The sequence below is a fragment of the Sorex fumeus genome, unplaced genomic scaffold, assembly GCF_029834395.1.
Source record: "Sorex fumeus unplaced genomic scaffold, SorFum_2.1 ptg000063l, whole genome shotgun sequence".
NCBI classification, from domain to species: Eukaryota; Metazoa; Chordata; class Mammalia; order Eulipotyphla; family Soricidae; genus Sorex; species Sorex fumeus.
The window spans coordinates 40,026,736-40,044,386 of record NW_026606120.1 but is presented as its reverse complement, the minus strand read 5'-3'; the positions used below and the strand labels follow the sequence as shown (position 1 = coordinate 40,044,386).

The 17,651-nt window shown below is 40.5% G+C and overlaps 1 protein-coding gene across 1 annotated transcript in view; it reads left to right on the top strand.

The window, feature by feature from the left end:
* LOC130035171 (protein mono-ADP-ribosyltransferase PARP14-like) overlaps positions 1 to 17,651 on the top strand; it is a 62,903-nt gene that overhangs the window by 17,574 nt on the left and 27,678 nt on the right. Inside the window, exons 7-12 of the mRNA XM_056126709.1 lie at positions 4,289 to 4,525; positions 5,298 to 5,519; positions 6,707 to 6,785; positions 10,699 to 10,848; positions 13,756 to 13,818; positions 14,142 to 14,309. Of these exons, the coding sequence (XP_055982684.1) occupies positions 4,289 to 4,525; positions 5,298 to 5,519; positions 6,707 to 6,785; positions 10,699 to 10,848; positions 13,756 to 13,818; positions 14,142 to 14,309 (919 nt within the window). The remainder of the gene's footprint in view (positions 1 to 4,288; positions 4,526 to 5,297; positions 5,520 to 6,706; positions 6,786 to 10,698; positions 10,849 to 13,755; positions 13,819 to 14,141; positions 14,310 to 17,651) is intronic.

Sequence of the window (17,651 nt, the reverse complement as noted above, 5' to 3'; positions counted from 1 at the left end):
CATTTTATTGCATTAATAGTTCTTTACATATATATTCATATTTTTCTCTGAAAACAGGACCCTTATTCCATACATACTAATTTCTCTCATTTGGTAAATTAATTCCCTTTTGTGTTCAGTTGTTACTCTGCTTAAACTGTTTTTGTCTTTGTTTTAAAAACTGAAAAAACTTAATTAGATTTCTCTCCTTGTACTGAACTTGAATGTAAGGATAACAAGCATGCTTGTTTCTTTTCTGTAAGTCAGACACATGCTGAGTGCTGATTAACATGTTTGTGATCGATAACATGTGGCGTTTCTAGTTTTATTATTTCACAGATGATGAAATAATGACAATAGGGGTTAAATATTTTGTTCAAGTCCCACTAGTATTTGAATTTGTACAGGGTATTAAACATTTTTTTGCAGTTAGTTTTATTCTCATAATTTTATTTATTTATTTTTCTTCTTATATTTATTTATTGAATCACTGTGGGAAAAGTTACTAAGCTTTCAGGTTTATGTCTCGGTCATACAATGATCAAACACCTTTCCCTTCACCAGTACTCATTTTTCACCACCAATAACCCCAATATACCTCCCTCCTACCCCTCCCAATGTCTGTGAGGCAGATGATTTCCACTTAACTCTTCTCTACATTGATTACATTCATTATTTCGACAAAAGATGCACCATTATTGTTTAGAATTTCCACCCCCCCCCCCCCCCCCAACAATCAGAATTGCTGAAAAGGCATTGTGAAATACTTTGTTTTCTATAGCTGGTTATGAGAATCATATAATCTTGCATGGCTGCAATAGCAGCCTTGCGATTTTGGATTTCTGCAAAGAGCCAGATAATTACGAGATTGGTTTCTGTGTGTCTAGCGTTATGGCTGTGCTGGAGAACCACTTGTGGGGGGCAACTCGTGACCTCGGTAGGGCGTGAAGGACGTGCCGGTACCACTCCCCTTCCCATGAGACTGCAGTTGCCCCGTCACTGCTGGCTCATACCTGGCTTTTCAATAAGCTCTGAGGTGGCAGCCACCTTGCTGCCAGGTGGGAAAAAGGCAGAAGGGAGCAACACCCTTTCTCTCCTGGGGAGGCATGGAGCCGTAGTTTAACAAATGGTCCAATCACTTTTCTGCCGCAAGCTGCCAGGCTCTGGATTAAGTCTTTGTGCCTGTCCAATGCGATCACTTCCAACTATTATTGTCATACCAGCCCCTTCTCTATCCTAAATGCCCTTTGCCCCCCATACCCTGTAGCAAGTTTCCAACCACTGGCCAGTCCAGATGGTCCCTGATTTCCCTGGTCCTGGATATTAGTCTCATGCTTATTTTTTAATATCCCACAAGTGAATGCAGTCATTCTATATCTGTCCCTCTCCTTCTGACTCATTCACAAAGTATGATACTCTCCATGGATATCCATTTGTAAGAAAATTTCATAACTTAATTTTTCCTAATAACTTCATAGTATCCCGTTATGTATATGTACCATAGTTTGTTTATCTAGTGTGTTCTGAGGAACTCAGGTTGTTTCCAGATTCTGGCTATTGTGAATAGAGCTGCAGTGAACATAGACGTGCAGATGGCATTGATGCTGTGGGTTTTTGGGCCCCCAAGGTATATTCTTAGAGGTGGTATTGCTGGGTCAAATGGGATCTCAATTACTAGTTTCATGAAGGAATGTCCATGTAATTTTCCAAAAAGACTGGATCAATTGGCATTCCCCCCAGCAATGAATGAGAGTCCCTTTCTCCCTGAATCTTTGCTAGCACTGTTCTTGTTCTTTTGGATGTGTGCCACTCTCTGGTATGAGCTGATATCTCATTGTTTTTCTGATTTGCATCTCCCCGATGATTAGTGATGTAGAGCATTTTTTCATGTACCTTTGGTACATTTGAATTTCTTCTTTGAGGAAGTTTCTGTTCATTTCTTCTCCCCTCTTTTTGATGGGATTGGATTCTTTTTTCTCGTAAAATTTTACCATTTCCTTGTATTTCTTTGATATTAACCCATTATCAGATGGGTATTTGGTAAATAATTTTTTCCATTATGTGGGCTACCTTTGTATCTATCACTGTTTCTTTTTTTTGTGAGATACCATGAGGTACGGTTGTAGACTTACAAATTTTTGTGCTTGGGTTTCAATTATACAATGATCAAATACCCATCCCTCCACCAGTGCCCATTTTCCACCACCACGGATCCCAGTATCCCTCCCACCCCCCAACCCCCCATCCCACCCTGCCTCTGTGGTAGGGCATTCCCTTTTTTTCTCTTTCCTTTTGGGTGTTGTGGTTTGCAAAAGAGGCATTGAGTGGCAATCATGTTTGGTCTATAGTCTACTTTCAGCATGCTTCTCCCATCCTGGGAGGATACTCCCAACACACTTTATTTGGTGTTCCCTTCTCTATCTGAGCTCCCTTTTCCCCTAGCATGTGTGGCTGGCTTCTAAACCATGGAGCAAAATTCCTGGTACTAATCTCGGCCATTCTTGAGTGTTAGTCTCCTATTTTGTTACTTTATGTTCCCCAGATGAATGCAATCTTTCTATGTCTATCCCTTTCTTTCTGACTCATTTCGCTTAACATGATACTTTCCATGTAGTACCACTTGTATGTAAATTCATGACTTCATCTTTTCTAACAGCTACATAGTACTCCAGTGTGTAAATGTACCAAAGTTTTTTTAACCAGTCATCTGTTCTCAGGCACTCAGGTTTTTTCCAGATTCTGGCTATTGTAAAGAGTGCTGCAATGAACAAACAAGTGCAGATGTCACTTCGACTATACTTTTTTGCCTCTCTGGGATATATTCCCAGGAGTGGTATTGCTGGGTCAAATGGGAGCTCAATTTCTAATTTTTTGAGAATCGTCCATACTGTTTTCCAAAAGGGCTGAACCTGTTGACATTCCCACCAGCAGTGAAGGAGGGTCCCTTTCTCGCCACATCCATGTCAGCACCGGTTGCTTTTGTTCTTGTGGATGTGGGCCAGTCTCTGTGGTGTATCACTGTTTCTTTTGAGGTGCAAAAGTTTCTTAGTTTAATGTAGTCCCATTTGTTTATCTTTACTTCCACTTGCTTGGTCAGTGGTATTTCATCTTTGAAGATGCCTTTTGCTTCTATGTCATGAAGGATCTTGCCTATATTTTCTTCCATGTACCCTATGAATTCAGGTCTAATGTTGAGGTCTTTAAATCCATTTTGACCTGACTTTTGTGCATGGCATTAGAAAGAGGCCTGAGTTTTTTTTTTCACATGTAGCTGCCCAGTTTTCCCAGCAACACTTACTGAAGAGGCTTTACTTGCTCCACTTGATTGTACCTTTTCAAAATATTGAAATTAATTTTGTTTCTCATTGAACAAAATGAAAAAATGAATGGTAGAATATTTTGATCAATCATCTATAATTGGGATGATCTCTGTTCTTCGTCCTTACACCTTGAACTTTAAGATATTGCTTTCATTCCTTTAACTCCATCAGTATGTGAATTTTGATGCCCAGCACATGTGACACATTCCCCTTTGGTGTCCCATGCAAGATAGTGTTGAAGCTCACTTAGTCTCTTCCCTGTCCTCTTCTCCCGAAATTTTGATTTTAGTTTCTTTTACTTTCTCTTTTTCTTCTTGGATCACACCTGGAAGTGCCCCAGACTTAATCCTGGCTCTGTGCTCAGGAATCACTCCTGATGGTGCTGAGATCTGATTAAGGCCAGCTGTGTTTAAGGCAAGAGCCTTAAACCCTGTACTATCATCATGATCTTCTTTTGACATCATAAACTCTCTGATTAATGTGGTCACATTAATTTTCTGCTCTAAATCTTCCATGGCTCTTCATTGCTATGGGAATTCCACCCACTCTGGGTTTTTTTTTTTTTTATGTAGGAGTACTACTATTTATTCAGCCACTGATTAGCTGGCTGAATTGGGCATGAACTCCACCTTACTTTTTTTTTCCATTTTTTATAATTTTATTTATGAATCACCGTGAGAGCAGTTACAAAGCTTTCAGGTTCAAGTCTCAATCATTCCACCCACTCTGTTACTGCATTTCCAGACTGGCTTGCATGTGCTCCTGGTCTTCACTAGCCACTTACAGCACATCCTATGGAGTCCTCCAGCCATCATACACTACTTACATATATTTTTGACAGTGCTCGGTTGTCTTGGAAATAGTCATATAGTACTATTTTGACTTTCAGTAGTATTTCAGAATCTGGAAACATAATCACCTTAGTATCTATTCCTTATGTTCACAATCCTTGATAATACTTTAAAACAAACTTTTGACTTTTCCTTTAGACTGCTGTTATTGTAAACTCTACGTCCTCTGATCTTGACCTTGACAATGGAACCCTTTCTAAGGCTCTCTTGAAAAATGCTGGGCCAGAACTCCAGGCTGAATTGTACAGAGCTGAACAAGCAGTGACTGTGGATGTGGGTACAGTTCTTCAGACCAGCGGTTGTAATCTCCCATGCCACCATGTACTTCACGTGGTGCTTCCAGATCGGATGGATGGCAGTACATCCACACTTAAGGTAGAACCTGTTTTTACAGTCTCTTGGAAATTGGGTGGTCCTTTGGGCTTTTCATCCATATAATGCATATTGGGCCCTGTTGTTTCTGTGGTCACAGTCTTGTCAGTTTCCTTCTTGATAGCCACTTCTTTCCACTTGGAACTTACTCAATTTAAAAGACTTCTTTCTTCCAAATTTCTTTTAAATAAGTCTTCTAAATTAAGTTACCTTGATTTTTAAATTACTCTTACTTAGTAGAACTGTAGCACTGTCGTCCTATTGTTCATCGATTTGCTTCACCGGGCACCAAAACATCTCCATTGTGATATTTGTTGTTACTGTTTTTGGCATATGGAATACTTCTCAGTAGCTTGCCAGGTAGCTTGCTATTTAGTCTGGTCACATACTCTTATTAATGTAACCATACTAAGATGGTTACATAGATACTCAATGGTTACATACTCTTACTTATTATGTAACCTTTATTGGGGCTCAGTAAAGAATCATTGACCATAACATTTCTTCAGTGAAGAAAATTAAGGCAAAGGCATGAGAAATTGAAGTGGGTAATATATTTGGTTAATTGCTTTCTTCTTCCTTTATGAGTGAGTTTCAGTATCTTTTTCTTGTTGAAGTGTTGGGGTGGATCTTCACCTTCTGATGTACTCCTACCTCTGTTGAAAGAAAAAGAAAACTTGACTTACATTGCAAAGTTTTATGTTGTTTTGCGTTTGTTTTTGTTCAAATTCCCACATGTAGGAAGATGCATAAAATTGGGTTTTGTGCTTTTCAGATCATGGAGGACGCAATTAGAAAGTGCTTGGAGATCACTGAGAACTTGTCCATGAAAACAATTGCATTTCCAGCAATAGGAACAGGAAATTTGGGCTTTCCTAAAAAAGCTTTTGCTGAGTTAATCCTCTCAGAAGTATTCAAATTTAGCAGCAATAATCAAGCAACAGTCTTACAAGAGGTTCATTTTATGGTGCACCCAAAGGATAATGAAACTATACAGGTACACTTTCACCCAATTCTGATTATTTTTTGCAATTGATCCTTAAGTTTTAAAATGTTTTATAGACTAGTAGGTTATTTGTCTCATGTATTTTTTCATCCAGGAAATTAAAGTAGTAGTGTAGACAGTGTAGAATGGGAAAATATCAAGAAAATTTTTGGATTCATGAAAAACAATCTTTTAAGGAAAATATTGCAAAGATAAGATATATGCAAAGATAAACATTATTAACTCATGGACTTCACTCATCTTCACAATTATCAATGTCTGAAGAATGTGTTTCATCTATATCTCCATTTATTTTTCTTTATCAGTATTATTTTTTAATTAAAACCAGTATAAAATTTTACACATAAAATTTGGTTAGTTATTTTAGATCACATGATCATTTTTTTATTAGTGAGACACCCACATTACTTTTAATACATAAAATAACTTGGCAATAACTCTTTTCTTTCAACAATTATGAAGCCAATGATTATATTTCCAAAATTTTCTAAGGGCTTTGTTGTTGTTTTTATAGAAAATAAAATAATTTGAATTATATTTTGAATAAATATATGTACTTGAATAATAATCCAAATAAAATCAACATGTCACATGCAGTTGCTAAATCCCAGTCCTCTGAATATATATAGGACTCCCTTTTGTATGAATATTGTATTTGTTTGGCTCTTGGTTTTTGTACCACTTCCACTAGTGCTTGGAGCTACTTCCAAGGGCTGGAGCAATAGTATAGCAGGTGGGGCACTTGCCTTGCATGCAGCCAACCTGGGTATGGCTGTCCGTACCCATTATGGCCCCCTGAGCCCTGCCTAGAATGACCCTTGAGTGAAGAGCCAGGATTAAGCCCTGAGACCACCAGGTGTGGCCCCAAAAGCAATAGAACAATAATAAAATAAAACTCTCCATGTGCTTATGACCTAGGCATTCAAAAATTCTGGCATATTCAGCAAGGAATTTGGCCTGAGCAGCTGGCTGTGACTGAGTACAGGTGCTCTCTGGTCCCGGAGGGGAAGCAGCCACGTTTACACATGCAGCTTCTCTGGCCCTGGAGGACCCTGTCACCTACTCAGAATCGCTCTGGGTTCTTCTCCCATTTCCTAATAGTTTTTTTTCCCAAGGAGTTACTCTTTTGTACCACAAAAAGTGTTTGTTGCTTGTCTAAATGATCTTTGTATTTCCAGGCATTTTTGGATGCATTTGCCCAAAGGGTTAGTGGAAAAGTTCCCAGTGAAGAAGTTCCCCAGACTGCAGATGCACAAGGTTAAGTAAAACTTGTTAATTTAGAGATTATTTTTAGTTGCAGAATAACTATTCAATTCTAGGTAAAAAATGATAATGGTAATTTTATGAAAAAACAACTTGTAATATTTAATTATATTCTGTACACAAGTGCATGCCAGACACTGGTCAAATTTTTCCCAAAGCAATTTATCCCAACCTCCTTATATTTTATTGAATCCCTGTGAGATCCAGTTACAAAGGCTTTGTGATCAGGTCTCAGTCATACAACGTTTCAACACCCACCCTTTCACCCTTCCACCCTTCCACTAGTGTGCATTTCCCACCACCAATATCCCCCACCCCCCATCCCTCCTGCCACCCCTGCCAGTCTTCCTCTATGCCAGGAACTTTCTCCTCCCCATCCCCCCTCCCCACCACCACCATTTTGGGCATTATGGTTTGCAATACAGATACTGAGAGGCTACTGTGTTTAGTCCTTTATCTAATATCAGCACATGTCTCACATTCTGAGCGATCCCTCCAATCATCATTGACTTAGTGATCCCTTCTCTATCCCAGCTGCTTTCTCCCCCAGCTCATGAGGCAGGCTACCAACCACGGAGCACTCTTTCTGGCCCTTGCCTCTACTGACTTGGGGTATGAGTCTCATGTTGTTACTTTATATTCCACAAATGAGTGCAGTTGTTCTATGTCTGTCTGTCTTTCTGATCATTTCACTTAGCATGATACTCTCCATGTTCACCCAATTATAAACATATTTCATGACTTCATCTTTTCTAACAGCTGCATAGTATTCCATTGTGTAGATGTACCGAAGTTTCTTTAACCAGTCATCTGTTGGGTTGTTTCCAGATTCTGGCTATTGTGAACAATGCTGCAATGAACTACAAGTGTGGATGTCATTTCTACTGTGTATTTTTTGCACCCCAGGGGTATGTTCCCAGAAGTGGTATTACTGGGTCATATGGAAGCTCAATTTCTAGTTTTTTGAGAAATGCCCATATTGTTTTCAAAAAAGGCTGGACTAGCTGGCATTCCTACCAGCAATGAATGAGAGTCCCTTTCTCCCCACATCTGCACCAGCACTGGTTGTTCTTATACTTTTTTGATGTGTGCCAGTCTCTGTGTGTAAGGTGATACCTTATGATTGTTTTGATTTGCATCTCCCTGGTGATTAGTGATGTAAAGCATTTTTTCATGTGCCTTTTGAATTTCCTTTTATTTAATTAATTTATTTATTTGATTTTTGAGTCACACCCGGTGATGCACAGGGGTTACTCCTGATTCTGCGCTCAGAAATCACTCCTGGAGGTTTTTGGGACCATATGGGATGCTGGGAATCAAACATGGGTCGACTGCATGCAAGGCAAATGCCCTACCCGCTGTGCTATCACTCCAACCCATTACATTTCTTTTATAAGAAGTTTCTGTTCGTTTTTTCTCCCCATTTCTTGATCAGGTTGTAGGGTTTTTTCTTTTAAATTTCTACACTGCCTTATATACCTTGGATATTGACCCCTGAGTAAATGATTTTTCCCATTTCATAGACTGTCTCTGTATCTTGGTCACTGTTTCTTTTGAGGTTCAGAAGCTTATTAGCTTAATGTAGTCCCATTTCTTTATCTTTGGTTCCACTTGCTTGGTCAGTGGTGTTTTATCTTTAAAGATGCTTTTAGCTTCAATGTCACGGAGGGTTCTGCCTACGTTTTCTTCTAGATGCTTTATGGATTTTGGTCTGAAATTGAGGTCTCTAATCCACTTTGATTTGACTTTGGAGCCTGGTGTTAGATATATGTCTGAGTTAATTTTTTGCATGTAGTTGTGACACTGGTCATCTTTCCTTCCTTCCTTTCTTCCTTCCTTCCTTCCTTCCTTCCTTCCTTCCTTCCTTCCTTCTTCCTTCCTTCCTTCCTTCCCTCCCTGCATCCTTCCTTCCTTCCTTCTTCCTTCCTTCTTCCTTCCTCCCTCCCTCCCTCCTTCCTTTCTTCCTTCTTCCCTCCCTCCCTCTCTTCCTTCCTCTCACTTGAACCCAGGTCCTCTACATGCAAGGCATGTGCTTTCCCACTGAGCCACATTGCTAGCCTATGAGATACAATTTTATAATGGTGTTACAAATAATTTCAGAATAGGCATTTTTGGAGAGCATGTAATGGGATGGGGCTTGAGCCACACCCAGTGGTGCTCAAGGACCATATGAAGTGCTGGGGATCTAGCTCGAGGGCCATGTACCTTAATCCCTATTTTATCTCTCTATCTCTCTGGCCCCAGAATAGGCACATTTAAACAAGCTATATCAAGTTTATCTCCTCTAATTTGTGTTGTTTCATCTAAATTTAACCTATTATTAGCTTTTTGAGCCTTCTTGTATCAGACCATGTCTGTCTACCATCAAATTTGTGAATTTTCCAGTCTTTTCTATAAATATCTTAGTCACTGGCTCAATCTCCATCTGACTTTAAGTAGTGAGAATCTTAAGTCTATTGATAATGTCCGTCAGGAACTGTGCTTTTCCCCTCTCATTCTTTTTGTACTGTTTCAAATTGGTTTCTCTTCAGTTTCACTTACTCTTTACTATGCACATGTGACTATGCAGTGAATTTTAACTCCAGATTATACTTTGAACTTCCAAAATGTCCACTTGTTTTTAATTTTATAATTTGCACTTCTCTGAAGAAAAGTACTCATTCCAAATCACTTCATCATTCAGCTGTTTACTATTACTTGAGAGAGCATGACTATGAAAAGGCTTCCAAGTCTGAAAATTCTAATTTCTGGATCATTTTGAGATTAGCATCTATTTAGCTCCACCTTTAGATTTAGTCTTGTTTTCCTGGTTCTTTGTATGACAAACAAGTTTGAATTATGGGCAAGATGTCTTAAATATGCCAAGAGACTTGTGGCTTGTCATTTTCTGGGTAAAAGTGGTTCTTGATTATTGAAAAGAGAGCTGAATTTAATGCTAAAAGTTCTCTCTCATCTCCTGTGTGGACAATTCCCAGGCTTATTTCATTTGCCTAATCTGCTGATTGTGTCTCCAAGCCCTGTGTTGTGAACTCTTTATTTGTTTCAGTTCTCACCGTGAACAGGAAATCACATCTCGAGCTCTCCACAGCTCCCTCTGACAGGATTCTCTCTGATAAAAAACTCTGTTCTGTCACTCATACTGTTAAGTACCACAGTTTTACTTCATAAAGTGGAAAGAGAAAAGGGAAATTAAGTATTTACAATGAATTCACAAACACACCAGCATACGATTTTAAAACACAATGACCCTTTCCCTGGTTTTCTGGACAGAAATAGACAACGTCTCTCAGTACGTAACTTGACGTAGAGCCACATTGCAGCCCCGCAACTCGGATCACCCTGGGGCAGGGCCTTGAGTGAAAAAGAAAGAGAAAAAGGTGGAAAATAATGATAATCCCTTTCATACTCTTAATCCCTTTGCTCAGTATGCGCCTATAGATATTGGGATTCTCTGAGAATTTGCTGCCCGTGCTGTCTGTGATGTTCTGCAGCTATACCACCTTGGGGCCAGTTAAGGGAGAAAGGAGGAAAAAGCCCAAACAGAGCTGGATTGGGACCTCCCACATGAATCTTGCTAGTTGGAGACTTGATTCCATTCCACAGTCTGCCGATCCATTTCATCTCAGTGGCTTCTCGTATTGTCTTGGTTTTCATGTAATAAATGGAGAGACAGACTCTAGCAGACCAACTTCCTTTTGAAAACTCCAGAAGTTCACACTCCAAATGAATTCTATTTTATAATCCTTTCCAGAAGCACAACATCCCTTGGTTCAGGGTCAGGTTAAAGTTTAGAGGTCAGAGGTAGAGAAGACACCTGACAAGAGCCCATATGCGAACAGAAGACCTGAGTCATCCTTGCTGTTGTCAATCTGATTCTTGACTCCATTTGTTTGTTTGTTTTTTCCAGACTTCTATGGGAAAGTTTCTAGCCCTAAAATAGGAGTGCATGAAATGAAGATTGGTCCCATCACCTTCCAGGTGGCCACTGGAGATATCACCAAGGAAGTGGCAGATGTGATTGTAAATTCAACATCAAAAACATTTAATCTCAAATCAGGTACTTTGATTGTAGCATTTTGACAGTATAATGGTCATGGTAGATCCCATGAAGGCAGTTCCACTAGTCAAATTATCCTAAAGTGTCTGAATTGAACTGATCCTACAAAATCTTTATTTTTTTTTGAAGTAAAGACATTTTAAAAAGAAAAAGAAAGGGACCAAAAAGTAGCCTGGTCTCTACTGCTTTGTTGTATTCATATTAATTAGTAAATTTTAATTATTTTGACATGATTTCTCATATTGATGAAGTGATTTTTATTAGTTTTTTTCTTCACATAATATATCCATATGTTTTCTAAGATGATGTTAAAAGCATTCAAATAATAAGACATTCATTCTAATCTGTGTAAGCTCTACTTATTTTTTAAATTGTAATTTTTGTTATTAGTCACCATAAAGTTAAAAAGTTATTCACAGTTGGGTTTCAACACCAGTCCCTTGGCCAGTGCCCACTTCCTCCACCAGTTACCCATTCTCCCCACTTGCCTCCCACCAGTCTGTCTCTACAGGCGCACTCTTTTCACTACATAAGTTTTTGCACTGTGGTTTATAGTGCTATTGCTGATAGGGTTTGATATGTAACTCTTGACCACCTTTCAGCACCACCTCCTCCTGGTTGATCTTCCTTCTGCCATGGTCATTGCTCCTTCCCTGGCCTATCCCCCAGCCCCCTCAAGTGTCCTCTTTCCTACTGAAGACCAATTCTCATGCATTCGGTTTTCATTGTCTTTGGGCATTTGTTATTCCCCCATTATGTTTCCTTATACCCCGCATATGAGACAGATCATTCTTTGCCAGTCTCTCTCCCTCTGACTAACTTCATTCAGCCTAATACTTTCCAGGTCTCTCTTTTCTTATGACTTAATCATATTCTATTGTGTGCAGGTGCCATAGTTTTTTTTATCCAGTCATCTGTCCTTGGACAGTTGGATTGTTTCCAGATTTTGGCTATTGTGGATAGTGCTACAAGGAACATAGGGGTACAAATGTCTTTTACCCATTTTTTAAAGGTCTTTGGGGTATATTCCAAGGAGTGGGGTTGTGCTACTGATTTTTTAAAAATTTTCAGTCTTTTTATTAACCATATTTTTATTTACATTACCCAATTCAAAGACACAAACATGACCTCAAATTTTTTTTTATGTAGGACTACTGCTATTTATTTAGCCACTGATTAGCTGATTGAATTGGGCCTGAACTCCACCTTACTTTTTTTTCATAATCTTATCTATTTTTTTCTTTTTATATTTATTTATTGAATAACTGTGGAAAAAGTTACAAAGCTTTCAGGTTTGTCTTGGTCATACAATGATCAAACACCTTTCCCTTCCCCAGTACTCATTTTTCACCGCCAAGAACCCCAATATACCCCCTCCTACCTCTCCCAATATCTGTGAAGCAGATGATTTTTACTTAACTCTTCTCTACATGTATTACATTCATTATTTCGACAAAAGATGCACCATTATTGCTCAGAATTCCCCCCCCCAACAATCAGAATTGCTGAAAAGGCACTGTGAATACTTTGTTTTCTATAGTTGGTTATGAAAATCATATAATGATTTTGGATTTCTGCAAAGAGCCAGATAATTACGAGATTGGTTTCTGTGCGTCTGGTGTTATGGCTGTGCCGGAGAGCCACTCATGTGGGGCAACTTGTGACCTCGGTAGGGCGTGAAGGATGAGCTAGTACCGCCCCCCTTCCCATGAGACTGCAGTTGCCCCATCACTGCCGGCTCATACCTGGCTTTCCAATAAGCTCTGAGGCGGTGGCCACCTTGCTGCGGGGGGGAGGGGGGGAGGCAGGGAGGAAAAGGCAGAAGGGAACAACGCTTCTTCCCTCCCAGGGAGGCATGGAGCCGTAATTTAACGCATGGTCCATTCACTTTTCTGCCACAAGCTGCCGGGCTCTGGACTAAGTCCTTTTGCCTCTGGAGCCATGGCCATGCCAGAGAGCCTCTCGTGGGGGGCAACTCGTGACCTCAGTTGGGCGTGAAGGACTAGCTGGTACTGCCCCCCCCTTCTGACCTCAAATTTTGAATAAAGCAATAAATCAATCTGAGTAGTGATTTTTGGCTAAATGCTTAATGATATTTATTCTTAAATATAAATACGAAAAATTTGAAAGGCTTTATTTTTAGAGCAATTTAAATTCAAAGAAAAATTGAGGGGGGAAGTAGAGAGATTTCTCACATATTCCCATTGCCCAAATAATCATTGCTTCTCCATTATAACCATTCCCCACCATAATGCTTCATTTTTCTTCTTCTTTTTTTATTGAATCACCATGAGGTACAGTTACAAAGTTTTCATGTTTGAGTTTCAGTCATACAATGATCGAACACCCATCCCTCCACCAGCACACATTTTCCAACACCAATGTCCCCAGTATCCCCCCCCCCCAACCATCCCAGCCCTCTTCCTGCTGTGGCAGACAATTTCCCCCATACTCTCTCTCTACTTTGGGACATTATGGGTTGCAATATAGATACTGAGAGGCTATCACGTTTGGTCCTTTATCTACTTTCAGCACACATCTCCCATCCTGAGCTATCCCTCCAATCATTAATGTCTTAGTGATACCTTCTCTATCCCAGCTGCCTTCTCCCCTAGCTCATGAGGCAGGCTTCCAACTATGGAGTAATCTTCCTGTCCCTTGTCTCTACTGTCTCTGGGTGTGAGTCTCATATTATGTTATTTTATATTTCCACAAATGAGTGCAGTCATTCTATGTATGTCCCTCTCTTTCTGACTCATTTCACTTAGCATGATACTCTCCATGACCATCACTTATAAGCAAATCCCATGACTTCATCTTTCCTAACAGCTGTATAGTATTCCATTGTGTAGCTTGTACAACTGATTTTTGACTCATGTTAGTAACCATCTTGATTTTCTCATGTAGGTGTCTCCAAAGCAATTTTGGAAGGTGCCGGAAAGGAGGTAGAAAGACAATGTGCTCTTCAAGGTGAGGCACAGTACTTTTGGGGTTCATAAATTGTGAGCAGATGGCTGAGTCCAGAAAACTGTAGAGAAGTCTGGGGAAAGAGTCTGGAATGGAGAGAGAGACACAACATATTCATCTCAAAATCATATATTTTACAAAAGAATTCCAATGAAGTATTAGAACTTAAAAGTATGCTCATAGTCAAAGCAAGACAGTAAGCAAATATATTCATCAAAGAAGTATCTCAGAAACCTCAAACATATTAAATGCTTGTTTTTCCAAACTAGATTTTTTATTTTTATACAGAGTATATCTCTAATTTTGTATTTTTGCATGTTTCCCAGCTCAACAGAACAATGGTAATTATATTGTTACTGATGGTGGGTTGTTGAGCTGTAAAAATATAGTTCATGTCGAAGGTGGAAGAGATGTCAAGAGTTCAGTTTCCTGTGTTATGCAAGAATGTGAAAAGCGAAATTATTCCTCCATTTGCCTCCCAGCTATTGGAACAGGTATGTAGACTGGGTATCAAGGCTAAATCCCAAAGAACCTACTTTCCCTAAGATCCAGTGCCAGTGACCTTGATGATGCTGCATCAGAGGGCTCAAGGCCTTTCTCGCAGGACAGTCTGCAAGTAGTGCACACAGCCTAGCAGTGGTTTAAGGACAAGAGAAAGCATGAAGAAAACTGAAGCGCATATTGGCACACTAGATTCCATACTAATATTGAAGGGGAGGGAGAGGAGGGGGAAGGAAGCGAAAAGAAAGTCCATCTCTCACCTTTCATCATTCATTTCTCTTTTTCCAGTCCCCCTATTTGGAGTTTTTCCTCCTGTCTCCCTACTGCATCCGTGCATGCACTTCTGTCTCCCCTTTCTGACTCCAGGAGCACTTCTCAGCACTTCTCTCACCTCTCCAGCTCTGTGGTGGCTCCAGTCTTCTCTGTACAGAAGCCTCTCAGTCATCAAAAGCCAACAGGTTCTGTGGGTCACAGAGTCCCATTTCTGCACCATCTCTTCCCAGTCTCCTCTTTTGATTTTCTCGGCTTCTGAAAATGATAAGGTGACCAGGTAATTCTTCACATATCACGGGATCAGAGCAAAAGTGGTAGCCTGCTTGCATGAAATAGACCCAGGTTCAATTTCCCTCTCCCCATATGGTCCCCCAAGCACTGCAGGAGTGATTTCTGAGAGCAGAGCCAGGATTACTCCTGAGCACAGCTGGGTGTCTCCCCCAAGCAAACAAAAATTCTCATCACTAAGGTGAAACATTTTTAGTGCATTCCCTAAGAATATGAATTATATTCATATAAGGTCTTTCTTGGTCTTTCTTAGAGAGCTGGTCCCAGAGGGCAAAGCTCCTCAGATCTCAAGTGGAATCAAGGTGAAGAGTCTCACATTAATACAGTCTCATAACTGAACCGATAGTTCCATTGCTCAGGAAACCTAAGTCTGAGGCTTTCACTTTTACTTGAGATCCTTCAATAGTTTGCTTCCTTAAACAGAGCCATCAGTGTTACTTTCTGAGTTTTATTCTCATCCTCCATGCCTTTTAAAAAAATTGGGCAGTTCTCTACAATTCCTCATAATATACCTACATTGAAAGCCTTCATTATTTTTATAATTGTAGCACTGATCTCCCGTTGTTCATCGATTTGCTTGAGCGGGCACCAGTAATGTCTCAATTGTGAGACTTGTTACTGTTTTTGGCATATTGAATACGTCACAGGTAACTTGCCAGGCTTTGCCATGTGGGTGGAATACTCTCGGTAGCTTGCCGGGCTCTCCGAGAAGGGTGGAGGTCAGCCGCGTGCAAGGCAAGTGCCCTACCCGCTATGCTATCACTCCAGCCCGATTCCTCCATCCCTCTCGGAGAGCCTGGCAAGCTTCTGAGAGTATCCCGCCCGCATGGCAAAGCCTGACAAGCTACTTGTGATGTATTTGATATGCCAAAAACAGTAACAACAAGTCTCACAATGGTGAGATGTTACTGGTGCCCGCTCAAGCAAATCAATGAACAATGGGAGGACGGTGCTACAGTGATACAGTGCCTTATGATCTCATTTCCTTTTTATTAGTCATACAACCATTCCAGATTATGAAGTATAGTGTCTATCCTCCTAACTACCAACCTACCATCTCTCTCTTTCTTATAAGCAACCAGCAATTACTTGTCTGCTCTCTCGAACTGCTTTCTCTTCCAAAATCTGGTCATGTATTTCTGCCTTAATTTTATTTGAGTTGAGAATCAGACAGCCTAGGGACTGGAGCGATAGTACAGCAGGTTGGGCCTTTGCCTTGCACACAGCCGACCCAGGTTCCATTTCCAGCATCCCATATGATCCCCTGAGCACCGCCAGGAATAATTTCTGAGTGCAGAACCAGGAGTAACCCCTGAGCATCGCCGGGTGTGACTCAAAAAGAAAAAAAAAATCAGAGAGCTAGGAAACTATTGATGTTCGAAAGGAGTTCCTGGGAAAAGTTAAAGAATAGGTAAGGAAATTAGGCAGTGTTATCTAAAGCTTTATCTAAATATGCACCTGTTCTACATTCCTGGGTAACTGCAAACCTATTTATGACATTCAGTCAGTTTTGTTTCTAGTCTTGAAATAAACAACATTAGCATATAGGCTGTCTTCTTTACCTCTATCTCTCCTTGATGATCCTCAGACTAGTGCAGGGCTTCTTAACCTTTTTCTTCTGTCAACACTTTTTTACAAAAGAAATTTTTATGTGATCCTGGGAATATTGGTATATAAAAGAAACATACAAATCAAACATTTACTGATAACAAATAATAAATGATTTTAACAAATTTCTAAAAATTCTGGATCCTATATGGGGTTGCAACCCACGGTTCATAAAAGTTAGTTATGTTGGAGACACACCCACGAACCACCGCCTGCTGAGCTATCTCATTGGAGGCAACGACTTTCTGGTTTCTAGTGGTTGAAGGCGATTTCCCTTAGAGGCATTTAGAAATAGAATCAGTGATCCAAGCAGCTTCTGCTGAGGAATCTTTTTCCCTGGACATAAAAAGAATGCAGAGACCTGACCAAGTGAAAAAGTAAAAAAGGTTTGGGGTATGGTGCCGCTAGCAGGTCAGTCTGTAGCTGTGAGGTGAGTGCATCAGCAGCCTGATGGTGCCTTCAGACTTCTAGATACCCCAGAATTACTGCTGTGCTTTTGGTGAGACCCCAATAACTTGGGGCTAAGTTTACCAAGAAAGTAAATGGCCAAAAGTTAGTTATGTTGGAGACATACCCACAAACCACCTCCTGCTCAGCTATATAATTGGAGGCAAGGCCTTTCTGGTTCCTGATCAAATTGCTTAATGGCCATGATCCCAGAGACCCAGAAACAAATCTCAGAACCCACCGGCTTTTGGCAGAAATGTGTCTGGTCCCCCCAGTAGGTTATTGGTGCCGGGGCACCCCAAGGGGGAAAGGGCGCTGTCCCTCTTCCTGCTCCCCCTTGGCAGGTCAGTGGCCGCCATCTTCCAGAGGCCATTGGACAGTCAGGTTTGGGCCCACTCTGATGAGATATGCGGGGCCTCGTGGGATGGGGGTGGATCCAGCCCTTTCCTCCCCGCCTCAATGAGACTTTAAGTTGCCGCCCATGCTCTCTAGCTCCTGATCAATCTGCTTAACAGTCATGATCCCAGAGATTCAGGAACAAATCTTGGAACCCAGGTGGTTTGGGCAGAAATACCTCCAGATTTAATTGTTAAAATTTCAGAATTCCAAAATCGCGCAGCCACCACTGCAGTCGTGCAACATCATATGTTATTCATAAACAGCAATCACTTCACTTAATCACTTAACTTCCCGTTAGTCATCGATTTGCTCGAGCGGGC